This window comes from Symphalangus syndactylus, chromosome 10 (genome assembly GCF_028878055.3).
Source record: "Symphalangus syndactylus isolate Jambi chromosome 10, NHGRI_mSymSyn1-v2.1_pri, whole genome shotgun sequence".
Classification (NCBI taxonomy): Eukaryota; Metazoa; Chordata; class Mammalia; order Primates; family Hylobatidae; genus Symphalangus; species Symphalangus syndactylus.
The window spans coordinates 98,088,521-98,107,776 of NC_072432.2; the positions used below are offsets into that span (position 1 = coordinate 98,088,521).

Consider the following 19,256-nt stretch of genomic DNA (forward strand, 5'->3'; position numbering starts at 1 on the left):
TTCAGTTTGGGGGCAAAGACTACTGGGTAGCTGGTGAGAGGCTTAAGAGAGCAGCTTGCTTTCTCCTGAAGTGGAGGGCTAACTTCCATGGCGTATGGTAGGGGGTTGGCAAACTTTGGCCTTGGGCCAAATCTAGCTGGCTGCTAATTTTCGTATGGCCTGTGGGCTAAGGAAGGTTTTTATATTTTTAAATTATTAAAAATGTAAATCAAAAGGGTAAAAAAAGATACAAAAATTATATAAATTCAAACTGCCTGCTTTTTTAGTGTTTTTAAATTGTTTTATGGAAACTAGATAAACTTGTATTGAAACATTCATTTGTTGTACGTATTGTCTGTTTTCATGCTACAATAGCAGAGCTGAGTACAGTCTTCCCCTCCGTAGCTGTAGGGGATTGGTTCCAGAACCCCCCCTCAGACACCAAAATCCACAGATGTTCAATTCCTTTATGTAAAATGCATAGTATTTGCATATAGCCTATGCACATCTTCCTGTGTTCTTCAAATCATCTCTAGGTTACTTAAATACCTAATACAGTGTAAATGCTATGTAAATGCTGTTAAACTGTATTGTTCAAGAATAATAATGAAAAAAGAATCTGTTTAGGTCAGTTGCAACTATACATTTTTTCCAAATATTTTTGATTCAAGGTTGATTGAATCCATGGATTTGGAAACCTCAAATATGGAGGGCTGACTATACTTGTGACAGGTACCAAATGGTTCACAAAGCCCAAAATATTTACTATTTGCCTCTTTACAGGTAGTTTGCTGACACCTGACATACAGGAATGGGGGATATTGCTTCCCACCACCCCCAGCTCTCTCACTGGATGGTCCATGTGTACAAAGCGTAGCCCTTATTAAATGCAAAGATGTTGGTCTGAACCCTGCTTGATAGGATGATTGAGTAAATTCAAGAAAGTGGTAATGAGGGCCGGGTGCGGTGGCTCACTCCTATAATCCCATTACTTTGGAGGCCAAGGTGGGCAGATCACCTGAGATCAGGAGTTTGAGACCAGCCTGGCCAACATGGCGAAGCCCTGTCTCTACCAAAAATACAAAAATTAGCCAGGCACGGTGGTGGATGCCTGTAATCCCAGCCACTCGGGAGGCTGAGGCAGGAGACTCGCTTGAACCTGGGAGGCAGAGGTTGCAGTGAGCTGAGATTGCGCCACTGCACTCCAGCCTGGGTGACAGAGCAGCAAGACTCCGGCTCAAAAAACAAATAAACAACAACAACAACAAAAGAAAGTGGTAAAGAAAAGAGATTTCACTGAAATCACATTTTGGTATCTAGACGAATTTGGGCCTTGACTATGCTTACAGCATTTGATCAACTGTATGATGATATGTATTTAGGATTTTTTAAGGCAGGCTACCAACTAGCCGGTTGCTTTACTCCACTGAAGCAACTCATTCTGCACTGGGATTTAACAATTCCAGTCTTCTCCTCCAACTTCTCCTCCATGTCATCTGAATCACCTGAGAGTTGTAGCCTATTTTCAAGCTCAGGAAGGCAGAATCTGGTTGTCCACTTGGCAAGACAAGCAATGAACTGGGCTGTCGCCAAACCAGTCAGCAGTTCCTCCTGGACATGAGCCTGCATCTGCCTGGCTGCCAACATCTGAGAGGTCACAGGGTGTCTAGGCCTTCAGGAGTTTTGGTTCCTGGATGCCAGCATATGGAGGGTGGAAAATGCCAGACTGATTAATGACACCTTTTTCTTGGGATCAGAATATCTGGGGGAGGGCAAGCCACATTACCCTGCTCACCTGGATACCTCCCAAAGCTTCTGTTACTGGGATATAACCACTCCCGTCTTGTTCTCACCCATGGTGAGGAAGAGGGTGTTGCAAAGATGACCAATGCCTGCCAACCCAGCGGATTCATTCAAGTGCCTGATCTTTGCAGCTGACATGCAGAGAATGACCTCTCATAGCCAGAGTTGAGGGAAACAGCTCTGATTTGTTGTCACCACTGTTTGTTTCTCTGCAAATGAGTCCACCAACCAAATGCTTCCTCAAATTATTCATCTTTGCTGCCCTAGCCATGGGCCATTTTACCTGCTACCCCCCTACCAAAAAGACCCCAAAACATACAGAGATTTTACCTAACAGCTCTCAACTATGAATAAGCAGCCACCCAGAGAGCATGAGGAACACCTTCCCTACCCAACCAGACCGAAAAGACTGAGCAAAGAGAAAAGCATTCTCACAATCACTAGACTTAAATATTTAAAATCAAAATCTAATTCATAAAGAATGGGTTTTAAGCATATGAAGTGTTCTTTTTGCTGCCACAATTTTGGGAGAATTCAGTTGCTCCTAAATGCCCAACTAAAGAATCTTTTTTTATTTAAATGGGATTGTGAAAACTAATCAGTCCTACAGACTTTGCTCTTGTGGATGTACAGACACAGCCTAATAGAAAAGGGCTATTTGGTTGGGAGAATTCCCAGGAGAAATATCTGTTTCCATCCAGTGAATATAAAACCCCAGCTTATTCTGGTGTTTTTCCCTGAGAAGGGAAAAATAAGAGCACTGGTTAAGTTTGTGACCGCATCCTTCTCTTGTGACTTCTCCTCTTTCTCTTCATTTGTCTCTTGTGTAATTTCTAGGCCTGTTTATTTCCCCTCTGCAAATGTAATGTAGGGGAGGAGCTTATCTTATTCCGCTTTTCTTTTTCTCATAGCTGTTGGCAGAATGCTTAGCACATAGTAGGTTTGCAGCAGTGTCTCTTAGGTGCATACCTATGAACATAAGTAGAATCCTGGACCAGAAGTGGAAGTTGGGGAGTCTGGTCTTGTCTATACTTTTGAATGACTCTGAACAAGACATTGAATCACCAAGCCTCAGTTTACTCGTCACAAAAATGTGTCTAACAACAGATGTCTGTTACTTCACAGGATTTGTTGTGAGGTCCAAAGGAAGGAACAGATGCAGAAAACACTTTAGGAGGTGGGAAAAGCTTCACAAGGTTGTTCTCATGAATCAGAAAGTTGAAAAGGCCTGCCATGGGTCCTCCCTGGGTGGAGGTCAGACTAGAGGACATTGGTAGTAGTCCCCTTCTTAAGCTGTTTTGATGACACAAGGAAAAGGCTGAGATTCTGAACTATTTTTTTTTTTTTTTTAACATAAATGCCACTTAACTAGGGACCAGCTCTGGGCCTGTGCCAAACCAATTGGTGTGAGCTTGGGGAGGAGTGAAGGATGGGGACAGATCGTACACATTGATGACAAAGAGGAATCTGAGACATTCGAAACAAACATGTTCTCAGAGCTTCATGGAAATTCTGTCAAGGCCCTAATTCTTTCCTGCTATTCTCTTGGCCACAAAAGATCACAGACCAGTTACTATAGAAACAATTCTCTTCACGGGTTGTGCATGTTAGGATGGAGATGGAAAAGATTTCCTTATCAAAAAAAGAAAGAAATTAGGTTTTCAGATATATTTGCCCTCTATCTAAAATGTTCCTCCTTTTATGAGCAGAAGAAAGAAGAAGCTGCAATGATTGCAAATATGCTTCTAATTCCTTGCAGTTAAATTTCAAACTTCATTGTAGACTCGGTGGAGCTCGTGCATTTCTAATACATCTGGAAAGCATGTATTTTCTTAAGAGGGAAAATAGAAGATAAGGGACCATAAGGCTGAGTGGTGAGAGCCTTGCCAACCTCAGGGTCCCCTCTGTCCTGGGGGAGCCCAGCCACCCCCACCCCACCCACCATGAAGCCTACGTGTGACCTCATTAGCATTTCCATCTGCTTTCTGGCTCTAGGCTCATTGTGACTGTCGCCTGGGGCAGTGCCTGTGTGGAATGCCTCCCGGGCCCCGTGGTTCTGTACGGTGAGCGCCCCTGGCAGGGCAGCTGCCTGGTTGCAGCAGGTGCCCAGGCAGGCAGGCTCAGATAGCTCTGGTGGGGGATCAAGCCGTGCTTGTGGCCAAGGACTTATTCTTGGTTTAGGACTTGTCTTATAAGCTTATATGGCCTCAGAAAGAAGCAAAGGGAAAGGCTCTCCAAGCTGGGGAACTAGATAGACAGACAGAGAGAGAGAGAATGTGTGTACCTTTCCCTGTAAACTTAGTTCTGCCTCAACAAGGACTTTCCTTTAAACTGTTAAGCATTAAGACCTTAGGTGTGTGAAGTTCAACCACCCTCCTTGTATGAAGCAACCTGGAGTCAGCAAAGGAGGACCTGCTGGTCTGTGTGGAGGAGACGCACAGTGAGTTGGAACCCCAGGGCCTTGGGAACTCTGAGCCTGGGGAGGTGAGTGACACAAAGGTGGGCCTTCTTCCCTGCAGGAAAAAAAAAAAGGCAGACTCTGCAGACAGGTAGTCAGATGCTGGGGAGCTTAGGGCAGAAGTTGGGGCTACAGGACAAAGTCTACCCTGAAGTCCCCACTGATGGCCATGCTGGGCTTCTTGGAACTTCCCCATGGATGAGACACAGGAAATGCCCAAGACTTAAAGGGTGGGCTCCAGGAAGCTGGAGAAGGCCTTCCCAGACATGTCACAGACATTAGAGGTGAGGTATGATAGACATGGGCATACATTGGGTCAGGGTTTACAAAAGGGACATGTGGGCCGGGCAGCAGACCCCTGGGCACTAGTAGGGGAGGGTGGAGTCGTCCCACTCCAGCTGGGCTTGCCTGGCTCCATTCTGCCCATGTCTGCCTCTGCCCATCCCTTCCTCCTCCTCCTCCTCCTCTTCGCTGTCGTCAGAGCCACTGCTGGAGCTCATTTCTTCCTCTGCTTCTTCCTCCTCTTCTCCCTCAGTCTCATCTTCCCCATGCCCTGGTCCTTCATGTTTCTGGATATCAAGGAGAGAAAGCAAATGCTCATCAGGGGCTGAACAGAGGCAACTTTGGAGCTTATGTTTCTCCATCCATTAAGGAAACATTTACGGCCCCTTGGAATTTCTTCTCTTAGTGCAAAACTCTTCAGCCTGGAGACAGACTTCCTGGAAGGGAAGTCTTCTGGTAAAAAGGAAGCTAGAAGGTTCAAGGCAAAAGCCTGAAATAGCAAATTCCAAGGCATGAACTCAAGGTAGACTGTTGGGTATAAATGATGGGCTGGACATTTAAGCCAATCCTATCCATCATTTACTGAACCTTTCAGGTCAAGGCTTGTTTTCAGGCATTTCTGGAGCTTATTTAAATGGAGCTGTCCAAGCCTTAGTGTTTGCTTCTCAGTGAGAGGATGGCATTTGATCTTGTGTCTCTTTTCCAAGTGTGCATGCAATGTCCCTGGGAGCAGAAGGCATTCTAAGCAAAGACTCAGGTATGCTTCTTCTCAAAAATATTCCTTTGGAAAGGACAAATATATTGGTCCTCACTTTCCATGCTTGCTGCTCACCACCTGACTTGTGTCCTCAGGCTGTACCCCTTCCTTTCCAGTCCAATTCCCCCTCCCTCCAGCTTTTGGATAATTCCAGTAAAATTTCATTTCTGGATTTATGTTCTGCGTTGATGTACCAGGTCATAAAAGTTGTTTCTCCTTGCTTGGCTACCTACCCCCTCCCCTTGCACTTCTTAGGAACTGTCTTTTACCTCCTACCTTCTACCTTACGCCAACTCCTACCCACTCTTCAAGGTCTACCCTAGGCCAACCTCCTCCAAGGAATCTTCCCTGATTGTTGCAGTCCTGAAGGCTTTTTCTCCTCAAGGTCATTGACTTTTGACATCACAAGGTTGGCCCTTGTTAGGCACACTCTTGCCTTGTCCTCAGACTGCTCCAGGTATAGTGGTCTTGTTTTCTACACTCAAGGCTCAGCTCTTTGAAGGTGGAAATTCCAGAGTCTGTATAGCACTGAGCTCGGCATTTTACCTACAGCACATGCTTGGAGGAACTGAGCCACATCAGCACGCTGGCTTTGAAATTGGAGTGTGAGGCTAGCCGAGGTGGAAACTGGGGACCAGGCTGGGGTAATCATCTTCCCCTACCTTTTCTAAGCCTGTGTCTATCATCACCCAGAACCCATGGGCAAAGGGCGTGATGTAGAGGGCTTCCCTTGACACTCATGGATAGATTCTGGGGGCTGTTGGCTAACTGGAAAGATACAGACTTTAGAATCAGACAACCTTAAATTTGACTATTGGCTGTGTTAATTTGAGTATGTTACTTCTTTTCTTAGTTGGTTTCCACCTTGGTAAATGAAGATGATGACTCCTATTTTATAGGTTGTTGGAAGATTAAATGAGGTGGCGTATATAGAGCACTCTGTATAGTATCTGGCATAATGGGGGCTCAATAAATGGCAGGCATTGCTGCTATATTTTTCTTTTAATCTGTTCTGAGCCTTTGAGTGAACTCTTCGGGCAGTATGGAGCAAAGCCGTCTAATTTGCACTGTTAGGGACTCAGTATTGAAGTTTTAATTAACTAAGTGTTAGTTAGCTCTGAGCTAAATACTATGGGGGAAGCAAGGCATAGCCACCTCGTGGTGTTTGCTTGCTTTAACAAAATTTCTGGTTCTGTTTGTGGGGTAAGAGCAATCAATACATTTTAAATCAGAGAATGTAGTTGGTGGGAAGGTATGATCTGTTCAGGTTGAGAGGGATAGAGGAGCTCAGAGACAGGAAGAATCAGTGGAGCTGGACTAGATGGGGCAGGGCTTCGAGAAGGAGGGGTATGGGGCGGCTTTAGGCATAGGAAGGGTTGAGCTGGGTGGAGGGAGAAATGTCCCACCCAGAACTCCCAGCCCTGCATGAGGATCACCTCCATGGGGTTGACTGTGATAGTCAGCGCAGAATCGTCCCAGTCCATCTCAGATTCCTTGGCAGCCTCAGTCTCCTGGATGAAGTGCTGGTGGGCGATCCGGACCCGGTACACACCCATGGCCACGACAAACACAAGCATGCACACGGAGATGATGATGACCACCGTGGCAATGCTCGGGACCACTGGAACAAGGAAGAAACTCGCATGACATGGTGAACAAAGGCCTAGCTCATTCTTGTGAGGGAGCATGAATGAAACATCCATGCATAGGATAAAATCTGCCCTACCACTTCCCAGCTGTAGAACCCTAGAGCAGCACCTTACCCTCTCTGGGCTTCACTTTCATCACCTCTATAATGGGCATAATAATTCCTATCCTATGAGTAATAGTTAGGTGTAAATTAAATAATCTTTGAGTTTCCACATAGGCACAGTATAAGTGTTCATTAAATGCAAATTCTCTTTTATTGCTGGCTTTACCCCTCAAATTATAAAGAAAATTCCACAGAGCCAAGCACTGTAGAGTTTAGTAGAAACAGATACAAGTGCCCACCAGATGGTAACACAATATGGCAAGTGCTTAAACAGAAATTTGGGCAGAGGACGTTACAATATGGTGCGTACATGTGTGTGAGTGTTGTAAAGGGCTCATGGAAAGCTTCATACAGGACATGGTTTTGAGTTGGGCCTGAAATTTTGTCCTAGCCCTTTGTACTGACCTCCACTATTATGTGTGTTGTGTAATTTCTTGTTTACTTATTGACTGCCTATTGAGGGTGTGAGTGTCTCAGAGCCAGGGCACATTTTCTCCATTGCTGGGTTCCCTCCCTCAGTTCTGGGCACCTACGTTTGCTACAACATAACCGTCTGTTGAGTAGATAGTCTTGAGTCACAATGACCACCTGTGTCCTGAGGGTCCCTCCTCTTGGGTACCCTACCTGAACTGCGCTGGATGCTACTCCAGGACTCAGGATGATGGACAGACTGGAGGAAGGGAGGCTGCACGATCAGGTGGTTGACATGCTCCTTATCTGAGACTCTGTCTTCATGAAGGACGCTGACCTGGGAAGAGTGGGGAGAGGTGCTATTGACCCAGGAGTGGCAGGTGGGCCAGTTACAGCAGTTCTGAATGAATGAGGGAATGGGTGAGCCTTGGCTTCCCTAACAATGGCAGGACCCACTCACCTCCAAGTTGAACTCATTGCTAGTGTAGCGCCCATTGAGTTCTGAGCACTTAATCCGGAAACGCCGGGCCTCAAGGGAAGCCGGACGCCAGTTGCGGTAGCGGATGTGATGTAACACCTGCTCATAGCGGCTCATGGAGCCCACACCTGTGCCAAGAGACCACACCTGTCATCAGAAGGCAGAAAAGGAGGAAGAGAAGAGAGGAGACAAGCCGCGGCTTGTGGTACAAGACCTCATGGGTCTTGTAAATTTGTTGAGGGAAAGAGCTCAAGATATTTTGGGCAGACAATGTGCAGAAGTTCTAAGGAGCCAAAATTACATTGATGCACAAGCTTTCCATACAGACTGCCTCAGTCTTCCAGATGTTGCTGTGAGATTTGCTGAGATCAAACATTGTAAGAGAAGGCATCCACCTAGCTTCTAGAGAAGAATTCCCCAGGAGTGGGAATGTGGGACTGGTCCCCAAGCTGCTGGAGTAACTTGCCAAAGGAGGGTCTAGAAATCCATGCCTGAGGCCAAGGATCTCCAACTCATCCCTGGGGCTTCACAGTACTCCTTCACAGGTGCAATCTCACTCATGTCTCCCTGGACAAGGACATTCTAGGAGGACACCCTTGGGGCAAAGGGGGCTGAGTGTGGCCTTACCGTAGATGGAGTAGCCTGCAGTAGAATTAGTGGCATCCAGGTGTCGTTGGTGGAGCTCACTGTGGTTGAGCTCCAAGCACTCCTGCCTTGGGTCCAAGTCCCCTCCAATCACCAAAATATCACAGAAATCTAAGTTATGAAGCATTTCCTCTAAGACTTCTGATTTGGGGGCTGTAGGAAGACAGACATGGGAAAGGCAGGCATGAAGGACAGCTCAGAAAACAGCCCTTGCTAATCATCTTCCTTCTTTGTTATTGCACCCCAGGTTAAGGCTGGGTCAGGAGCAGAGTCTGTGTGATCCCAGATACCACATCCACTGCTCAGATGTCCAGGCACCCCTGAGGTTGCATAGCATGAATTAGTGGGAAGAGCATGAATACTGTAGCCAAAAGATGTTATTTGAATACCAGCTCTGCCACTGAGAAGCTGCATAGTGTTAGAGGAACTACCTACCACTCAGTTTCCTCATCTATAAGGGAGGCAAGGGTCTTGGGATGATTGAAAACAGTGTCCAGCGCACATTGTAGGTGCTCAATAAGCAATAGCTCTCATTTGGGGAGAGATAAGTGGCCTTTCACCGTGATTTCATAGCTTCCTCCATGTGATCATAATCTCCCCGACCACCTGAGATCCTGAAGGGGAGAAGCACTATCTTTTTATGATTGAATCCTTAGTGTCTAACCCAGGAACTAGCATGGAGTAGTCATTATTAAACCTTGCTCAAATGGAGCTGAATCATTAATTAATAATCAAGTCAATATGATATAACCAATAATCAATCAAAATAATCAATAATCAATATTTGATAATATAATTAATGTGCTCCCAGGGGAGCACATTAGCAAGTTGGTCAGTCAAGTTGTCCTTGCCTAATTATGTGACTCAAAATTTCCCAAAGAAATGTCTGAGTATTTGAATGCTGGGCAGAGTTTGTCAGTCCTAAATTAAAACCCCATCTTAAGAAGGTGATTGGTATTTATGAAGTATGTGCTATGTGCCAGTCATGTGCAAATATAATCCTAATAGACATTAAAGGGGGTACTATTACTATCCCCATCTCACTGATGATAGGCTAGTTGTCTTCAAGTGGTTTTGATCTTGTGCTCCTTTATTTAAAAACTTGTGAAGAGAGATAAATAAGTATATTTATGTATTTATAAAGTGGACTAAATATACTTTGTGTGTTATAAAACATTAAAACAGAAATTTAAAAAATTCACCAAAGACGGATCATTTTAAATAATTATCTTTTAAGTTTTTAAATGATATCAAAAATATTTTTGCTCTCACTAGGTATATATTATATATTATTATAAATAATTTTGTTATCTTAATTTTTAAATGCTTGTCAATCACAATGGTTTCATGTATAATTAGCAAAATCTAAAAGCACAATAACATATGCTTAAGACAGGGTCTATAATTAGTAATGCTGTATGTGCGTCTTTATTTCAATGGCCTTCTCACAGTTTCCAGGTTTTTTGCTGGCTTCTTGTCAGGTCTGGTCATATCGTCCTTGTTCCTACCTCCCGCTGTGGCTGACTGAGAGCTCCCTCAGGTAGGGAGTGTGTCATGGCTGCCATTTTCTCATGGCTCTCTCTCGCCATGGGTATTATCTTCCATCTGCAGTTTCCTTGATTCCCACTGTGTAGAAGGGAGTGTGCTGGGTTCAGGGACCTAGAGACAAATCGGCCATGGATGAGCCCTTGGGGTCTCCTGGTCTGATTTAATAAACAGGAAATCACCACCAAGGGCTAAAAAATGTGCTGAGGGAAGCACCAGCAGTTGGGAGTGTCAGAATGGTGGTGGTGGGACAGCCTTCTTGGGGAGGTGCTGAAGGCAGGGATATTTGCCAGGAATCAAGGGATAGGGAAGGAAAGGAACCTTCCAGCCAGAGAGCAGAGCAAAGGTGTGAACTAACACAGTGTGAGGGAGGTGTGTGCGTGTGTGCATGTTGGGGGAATCTCCTGCCTTTGGTATTGACAGCATACAGAGAATGTCAATGGGGCAGCAGATGATGCTGAAGCCGGTCACTGACGCCTGGTGGCAAATGCCATTATCCTACTTGTTTAAGATATCCATAATAATGACCGTTCCAACAACAATAGAAGTAAAAATTTAAAGGCACTAATAATAGCCTTTGGATGCTTGGCTATGTGCTCGGCCTGTACCTCTCATAAGCAGAAGATGAAATGTGAACCCAGATAATTGCTCTTCCCTGCATTGCCTGTATGCTGGTGTCAGATGTAGCAAATCCAGACACTTGGTCATGGCCTGCAACCACTGAGGTCAGAGGCTCTTCTTTATTTCTGTCTGATTTTAGCCACAAATGAGAACAGGGGAAGAGGGACGATCATACAACCTAATGCACGTTGGCCTGTGACTAGGAAACTGCCCTGCCTGGGCAGGTGGTAAAACACCATCTATTTTTTATGAGCTAAGAAGGGCTGTCTCTTGAGTACCCCGTTCACTAGGGACCAGGGTGGTTTAAGGCAATAGGTAATTAGGATTATTGTAACAGCAGCTCTTCCGGGACTTAGGACCAGAGGCACCAGCACATCATTAGCAGTGGCTTTTGGAGGGGGGAGGGGAGAGTTGAAAATATTCTCTTGGAAGAGGCAGCAAAGGACACTTCTTAAATTTATATTTCCCCCATCCCTTGGAGTAACAAAAGGGAGGTTTTCTTCCCTCCCTCCCTTGCTCCTTTCCCCGTTTCCTTCTTTGTCTTCTCCAACCCCTCCCTCCCCCAGCATATACTATAGCTTTCAGTGTAACTAAGTGTTTCTCTTTGGTAGATAATTCAAATTACTCCTCTTTCACTGAAAAACCTTCCCAATAACGAAGTTGTTGGAAATAACAACTTAAAAGTTTCCTGAGAGCTTAGAGCAATATTGCTGAATGAGACCTAACTTTTATATATATAAAGATGCAGCTATATTTTTTCTTTATATATCTTTAGCTTTTCTTCTGATTACCAGAATAATACATGCCCACTATAGAACATTTTTGCAATTACAGAGAGGGAAGGGAAGCAGAAACAAATGGGCTCTCATTATGCCTCTTAGAGAATAACCCTGTTAGCATAGGGTGTGTGTCCTTCTTGGCATTTTTCTATGTTTTTTTTTTTTCTTAAATGGTTGAGATCATTCTATGTGTAGGTACTATGTAACTTTGTGTCTTGCATTTTTTCACTTACCATTTAGCACAAATGCCTTCCCTCCAACCTCATATCCCTCATTGCTAAGCCATCCATTCCCTTCATATTCATTTCGTTTGTTTATAGCTTTGTCTGTTTTGCTATAATACATTACGCTGCCATGTATACGTTTATGCCATGTATACATTACATGAACAATGCTGTTGTTCTGAAGTACGTTTTCACATGGCCGTAAAAAATTAAAGTCCACCCTCCCCACAAACTCAAATGCACCTGTACCTGTGGTTTTCACATCCCCGGGGGCCTCGGTTTTGGCGAAGGTGCTCACAATCTTGATATCAGGGAAGAGGGTCACTCCCCTGGCACTTTCAAACTGGGCAGCAGGTCTCCAGAAGTGGTCTGTGCCCCGGAGGGTGATCCGGGGCTCAATGGCCTGGAGGACCATCACATAGGCATCTACCTCGGGGATACTGATGCACACGTCTTCCCCAAAGCACCTGGGAAAACAGTCTCAGTCATGGCACTGATGAGCAAACAATTAAACCATCTGTCCTACAGCCAGGAACAAGGGTTCCTCCAGTTCTTAACAAGGCGTCGTGACTGCGTAAGTGTCTCTGAGGATGTCAACAGACATTCAAATTTAAAGCCACATTATAATCAAAACCACTAGTGATCTAGGGACTTGAAAGATTGGCTCCTGAGAGAAATGGGAATTTTCTGTATGAGCAACATGTAACCATGAAACCTTTCATTATCCTTTAACAAAGAAATCAATGGCAACATTAATTAGATAGCAACTGCTTGTTATGTGCTTTAGTATTTGGTAAGCAAATTGTTGTCTAACTGGTTGGTTACAGCCGTCTTACTAATTGAGACCCCAGGGCTAAACTCTCCTGCCTCAGCTTATATGATATGTCTCTATGTGGATATCACACATGTGTGCCTTTTCTAGGTGTGAGAGCAAAGTGCTATTGTAATCATCCTCCTTTCTCCTGATACACTGCCACACAATTATCTGGGAGGCAGAAATGGTGTGGCTGCAAGAGCGAGGTCTGAGACAGACAAGGATCCATGGCCTGGCTCTGACACTTCTGGGCTGGGTAAATGTGGACAAGGCACTCGACTCCTGTGAACCTCAGTTTCTTCATCTTTACAGTGGGGATAACAATAATTTTGTCCTATAGTAAAGGATTAAATGCAGACATATATAGAAAAGAAGCTGACCAGAGCTTGCATCATGGTTTGAGCTCAGTAAACACTGGTTGATTTGAACTTCTCGACAGACCTCATGGGGGCATTATGTCATTAGCCCTCTCCCCTGGTCATCTAGATGTAGGTTAAAACGGGGGACCTCAGAGCCAGACAGATGCTCTGGGAGTGCTGGGTGGGGTTCCGCTGGTGACAGCCGTCACCTTACATGCCTTGGGAAAGTTCTCGAGGAGACGGTAGTCTGGGTGGATTCCATGCTGAGCTACTCCATCCTCTTCTATGGGTGGGTGAAATGTGGGAGCTGTGGTGACCTCCTCCTCTTCCCAGTTTTCTCCTGCTTGTGCCAGGCCAACCCCACAGCACTCCTGACCTTTCTTCAGTTTGCAGAAGCCTGGTCTTAGTGGGACGCAGGCCAGTTATTTTCTCATCTTCACTCTAATGTGGCAATGACCTGGAGGTACCTGTTTGTTTCCTACCCCTAAGCCTGTAAGGGTGGAGCACCCCTCCATTGTTCTAGAACTATTGAATGTAACTACCATCTGCGAGTTTTTTTTCTACTGCCTGTCCCAGGCTCCAACAATGTGGCAGTCAGTAAACCCATCTTTCCCACCCTTGTTCCTCTCTTTCTGAGTCCTTCTCCCGACTCTAGGTGCAGCATGACTGCACTTCTACCTTCCAGGAATTTTCCTGGGATCCCCCTCCTAGCAGCCCTCCAAGGTAGCCACTGTGGCTGAGAAGTGATTTGATAGGCCAGTGAGTGAGTTATCCAAAGGCTTCAGTAATCCTCTAATTTAACTCCGATCCCTGGAAACAAGAACCACGCCTTCTGTTTTTCTGGCATACCTATGGGATTTAGGAACTCTACATAGCTGGGTTGGTTAACTTAATTCAATTTAATAAACATTTGTCAAGCACTTCCTATGTACCACGCACTATGCCCTTAAATCAGAACACTTCAAACGTACATCCAGATCACTTCAAATTCCCAGCTCTCTGAGAATTTATAGAAAGCAGTACCTTCTAGGCATTAGATAAGATACAGGATAAAATAGAGAAAGGTGGATTCAAGATGGTAAAACAACAGAACATCTTGCTTAGGAAGAAAACAAGAACACAGATCCATTGAGGCATCCTCAGAGGAATAGCAGAAGTTGAGGACAGCTGAAGAATGGCAAATCCTGTTTTGTAAGGGAACATTCCCAAGGGACCAACCCTGCTGCCTCAGTTGGCCCCAGGCTGACCAGTGTCCACTCACTGGACTTTGGAGGAGACTTTGAGGCGCCGCACACCCGCTGTCGGGAACTGCCTGGAGTTGATGTAGGAGACTTTCTGGAGAGCACGGTTAATGTTCCCAATGTCATCACCTTCCATCACCAGGATGGACTGCGAGGGGTTGAAGTGATACTGGAAGACAAAAGTGAGCATCATGGAAGAGAATGGTCAGCGATGTACATGGTTTTATGGAAGCACTTCCTGTCCATACAGGGCACCAAAGGTCACCATAAACACCTCTAGAGCATCTGCCAGTGATGCAGTTGTGTGTACAAATGATAGTGTTTAAACTCTCAAGCAGTTCCTCCTACTCTCTGGTGGGCTTTGCAGCCCTCTCCTATGAGATCTTTCCAGGGACTATTCCTGGTAATATAGGTCTGAGCCACAGGATTGAATACTGAAAACCCAGCCACGGTGCTCTCACAGCCCAGCCCTTGGCGAACAGTGGTCCATGTTCTGTGCTAGCCGGGTGGTCTGGACCACTCAGAACTTGCGTGTTCACTCCTTTTGCTGTCTTTGTCTTTGGCCTTGAACTGCTCCCCAAATTCATCTTGCACTCCATTTTCTGACCCACGCCCTATCTTCTTAGCTTCCAACCTTCAGGCTCATTTTTCAGTTAATGGCTTTCTTTCTCTCTCAGATCTAATTTTTCGTCTTGCTTTTCAAGTGCTAAACTCTGGTTTCCCATGAGTTGTACTCACCTGCTGCTTACACATCTGCCAGCAGCCCTGGGTTTGTTATCTATCCATTTCATCCCAAGTCCCTGTTATCCCACACTTGCCAAAGGCCATGTAGTGGCGATTTTCCCCACTGAGTCACTTGGGTACTCAAGCTGGACATAGATTCTTGCCCTCTCCATGTCCCCACAGCAGTTACTCTTCTTGGAATGAGGCAGGGAAAACTGCCTTTGTACTGCCCTGAATTGTTGACTTTGACACTCATTTGAGCAAGAATTATTAGGAAATGCTATCAATAAAATATCAGAAACATATCTGTGAATTCAGATTATATATCGAATGCTCATGGCACAGGAAAGGGAGACATGGATCTTTTCTTTAAGTAGCTACCTAACTTAAAAGTATTTACCCTTTTGAATAGATAATATATTCACATGGTTCAAAGGTACACGTGTGCTAAGTGAAAAGTAGCTATCTTATTTCTATCTCCCATCCACCCAGTTTCCACAGTCCCATCCCACAAGTACTCATTATTATGTTAGTTTCTTAGTGGTAAATTGCATTATTGTTCACAATTAGTTGCTTCCCCTCCCGTGGGAGACTTATACGTGTTTTCCCTATTGTTAATAGGCTTGATCATATGACTTATGGTACCCTTCCCTGCAGGATATACGTTTTTGCCCTGTGCACTCAGCAGTGGTGATGTTACTTGCTTGGTCAACTAAATGTGGGCAGAAATATTGTTTGATTCATACCCTATGGAAGATTTAATAACCAGTTCATGGTCTGCCACATCCCTTTCTCTCTGCCATGAAACTGGCAACATTCCTTTAGGGGCTAGTCCATTGGCTTGCATCTCACAGTGAGGGAGGTATGGATCAGAGCTGCAGCCAATCTATAATGGACATGAAGCATGAGCAATAAATAAAATTTTGTTGTATAAGCCACTTAGATATTAAATAATTTGTTACTGTAGCATAACTTAGCTTATCCTGACAGTTATACTCAAGTATTCTTATAAATATATAATCAGTGAATATAGATTTCCATTTTTTTCTTTCTTATATCAAAAGTATCTCATTACATAATGTATCGCACTCTATTTTTCACTTGGCTCATATCTTGGAGCTCTTTCTGTGTCAGTACATGACAAGCTTCCTTATTCTTTTTTAGTAGATGTATAGTATTCCATTGTATAGATAAACTGCAATCTTTAAAACCATTTTCCTAATATGGACATTTGGGTTATTTGTAATCTTTTACTGACAATGTCAGAAGGAATAATCTTGTGCAAACACATCTGTAGGATACATCACTACAAGTGAAATTGCTAGGTCAAAGAGTATATGCACTTTTAACTTGGATAAATGTTGCCAACTTCTCCATTGCTAGAGATTATATCAATACATACACCTTCGACCAGGGTATGAATGCAGCTTCTCTCAATTCCTCAACAATACAGTATGCCATCAGATGTCAGGATTTTTGCCAATCTGATAAATGACAAATGCCATCTTAGTGTAGTTTAAATTTGTATTTTTCTTAGTATGAGGATCTGAGTATATCTTTTCATAGGTTTAAGGAAAAATGTATATTAACTTTTCCCTGATCTGACTTGAATGTCATTATAAGTGTGTTCTGTTCTGTGTCTGGACTGAAACAGGAGTTGGATGTCGCATGAGCACTATTGTTGACACTGAACCACCTAAATCCCTTGCATGGTGTCCCCTAGCCAACTGATAGCTCAATCTTTGTCACCTTCAACCATCACATGTGTGTTTCATTGTTACCTACTCATAAGTCCTCCCAGCTTCTCTCATTTTGGTCCCCACTGGGCTTTGGTGCCTTTCTTCTATAGCACTTACAAAATGGTAACACTACTATTATAGTACAGTGGCCAGTAGCCCCTGAGCACAGGGACTCTGTCTCTTATCCCTGAATCCCAGAACTTAGCCTTAGTGTTCTGAAAGCCCCTGTTAGACGAATGAATGAAGGGTCTCCAGCCTACATTTTACTATCATCTCCTGTCACTCCCCAAAAGGACTTTTTTCTTTCACTTGTCTTTTTAATGAAGCTCTGTGGGAGTCATTATCATTACTCACCAAACTCTGTTCTCCTTTCCTTCCTGGGCATTGCAGAGGCTACACTTCTCAGCTACCTTGTACTACAGGTGGCCAGAGTCACATGACTACCTCTGGCCAATGGGCAGGAGAGGAAGGGAGGTGTGGCAATTCTGAGCTGAGGCAGTGAAACATCCTGTAAGATGCTCGAGCCTCTTTTTTTCCTCCACTTCAGTAGCTTGCAGCATTCTATGCAGAAACCCCACCCCACCCCACCCCACCTCCCTAACTGAGTATAAGAGAAAACTAAACTTGTCATGATAAGCCAGTGAAGCTTGAGTTTTGGGGATCATGTGTTACTGTAACAGCTTAGCCTGTTTGGGAACGTGATTTGTGGACTGTAATATTCCAGTTCTAGTACAAAATACAACTTTGGAGTATTTCCTTTCCCCTCTTAGACTTCATTTCCTCATTTAAATAATGGGGAAATTAATATCTACCTGTGTGGGTCTTAAATGAGACAATATATATAAAGTGTCTAGCACTTACAAGATATTAAATGTATGATAGCTTGGATGATCATTCTTACTATTGTAATTATGCCAGCACTAACTCTTTGTGCCCCAGCCTTCACTGTTCCTGTGTCCTTGTGACACAATTCTCTTCTGTCCTTCCAAGTCCTGAGGAGCGGTGTCTCTCTGAGCCATGACATCAGGCCAAGAGCACCACTCTCTGGTGCTAGATCTTGGAGCCCCCAGGCATATGCATGGTTGATGCCACAGTCAGCTTCTGAGTTGGCATCTCTCTTGCCTGGAAGGCCTCACCAGCTTAGAGTGCTTATTTCTGGAGCTGCCTCACGCTAGTGAGTCATGATTAGTTCTGAGGTATTCGCAAGTCATCAGTTTCAGATTTGAGAAGACCCAAGGTCCTTGTTCTACAAACACCATCTATGTTTTAAAAGGTTTTTCTGCCCCTCTTCTCCAGCCTCATCCCCTGCACCATCCTCCTATAGCAGAGTCTTGTGCTGTTGCTATCTGTCTGTCTGTCTGCATCCTCCAGCAGATTGTGAGCACCTCAAGGGCAGGGGCTACTGACTTTTCCTCAGCATCACTGCAGGGTCTAGCACATGAAAAGCATGAGGTAGATGATAGGTCTGCAGTGGAGGCTGGTCTCTGAGCCTCACATGAGGGCTGCCTAGGAAAATCAAGAGGTTCTTCTAGAGGGACGGATAAGCAGTATCCTATGGCAATCAGCAGAGGGCACAATCCCTCTGCAGCCACCTGGAGAGAGACCAGGAGAGTGTGTTGGATCTCCAGTTAATACCTTGGTCTGTGCCACAGCACTGGGAGGTCTGTCACAGAGCATGAAGGTGGGCACTGGCCTAGCCATCAGCATAGTTCTTGCAGGGTCAATAAAACCTCCAGAGCAGGTTTTGGGTGTTCTTCTTTTTTTTAAACTACGATATTCCCAGCTCTCTGAGTGGGTGTCTGATTAAACAAGAGACCTGTTTGTACTTGCATCTCTACCAGGGCAGGAGATGGTGGCATGCTAGGGGACCCAGCAAAGGGTGGCATTGCTCACTCGCCCTTGGGTATCTGTGCTGTGACCATAGCCTTTCGTTGAGCGAAGAAGGTGCTAGACAGATAGCCCTTGCAGAATGGTCTTCTTATTAGAGACTTCTCTCAGAGGTTCGACTGGCATCTCCAGCCCCCCAGCAGGCTGGACCATCAGGGAAGTCCCTGCTCAAAGCCCTGGCCTGTTCCTTGAGAGAAGGCTGGCTATGACTCAACAGGGACCCTGCTGCTCCCTATGACACCCGCCTACCCATGGTCCATATTAAGTAAATTTGGACTCTGATTTTTGACTTACAGATTCAGCTGAACCATTTCTCTGAGTGGGGCCAGATGAAGATTTGCCACTTTAGAAGTTCTTCTGTCACAAAAGTGAGCTATGATTTGTTGAGAGCCTATTAGGTTTACTAGGATATATATTATATATATACTAAAATATATAATATATATTTAAATATATAGAATCTATATATTTAATTATACATAATATATAATTTAGATGTATAATTAAATTCTTACATCGCTACAAGATAAATAATATCAACTTATTTTATACACAAGAGATTTGGGCCTAAAGGATTAACGTGTCTTGCCCAAGGTCACCCAGCTAATAATCAGTTGACAGAAAAAAACTTAAACACCTAAACATGGTTAATAGGTGGCCTCTGATATGGCCCCTGCCTACCTCTCTGGCACCTTCCACCTTTTTCCTCCTGCAGTGATTTGAACCTAGGAGTGTCTAGTTCTAAAGTTCTTGTTCTT

General features: G+C 44.5%; 1 protein-coding gene and 1 long non-coding RNA gene across 3 annotated transcripts in view; one reads left to right on the plus strand and one right to left on the minus strand.

The window, feature by feature from the left end:
• LOC129491230 (uncharacterized) overlaps nt 1-19,256 on the plus strand; it is a 134,060-nt gene that overhangs the window by 98,509 nt on the left and 16,295 nt on the right. The gene's annotated exons all lie outside the window — the stretch shown is intronic.
• Nucleotides 3,065-19,256, minus strand: part of CLSTN2 (calsyntenin 2) — a 641,559-nt gene continuing 625,367 nt past the window's right edge. Inside the window, exons 11-17 of the mRNA XM_055295244.2 lie at nt 14,170-14,318; nt 11,985-12,202; nt 8,549-8,719; nt 7,904-8,049; nt 7,657-7,780; nt 6,716-6,900; nt 3,065-4,809 (exon numbers count right to left, since the gene is read on the minus strand). Coding sequence (XP_055151219.2) covers nt 4,606-4,809; nt 6,716-6,900; nt 7,657-7,780; nt 7,904-8,049; nt 8,549-8,719; nt 11,985-12,202; nt 14,170-14,318 — 1,197 coding nt within the window. The 3' untranslated portion in view covers nt 3,065-4,605. The remainder of the gene's footprint in view (nt 4,810-6,715; nt 6,901-7,656; nt 7,781-7,903; nt 8,050-8,548; nt 8,720-11,984; nt 12,203-14,169; nt 14,319-19,256) is intronic.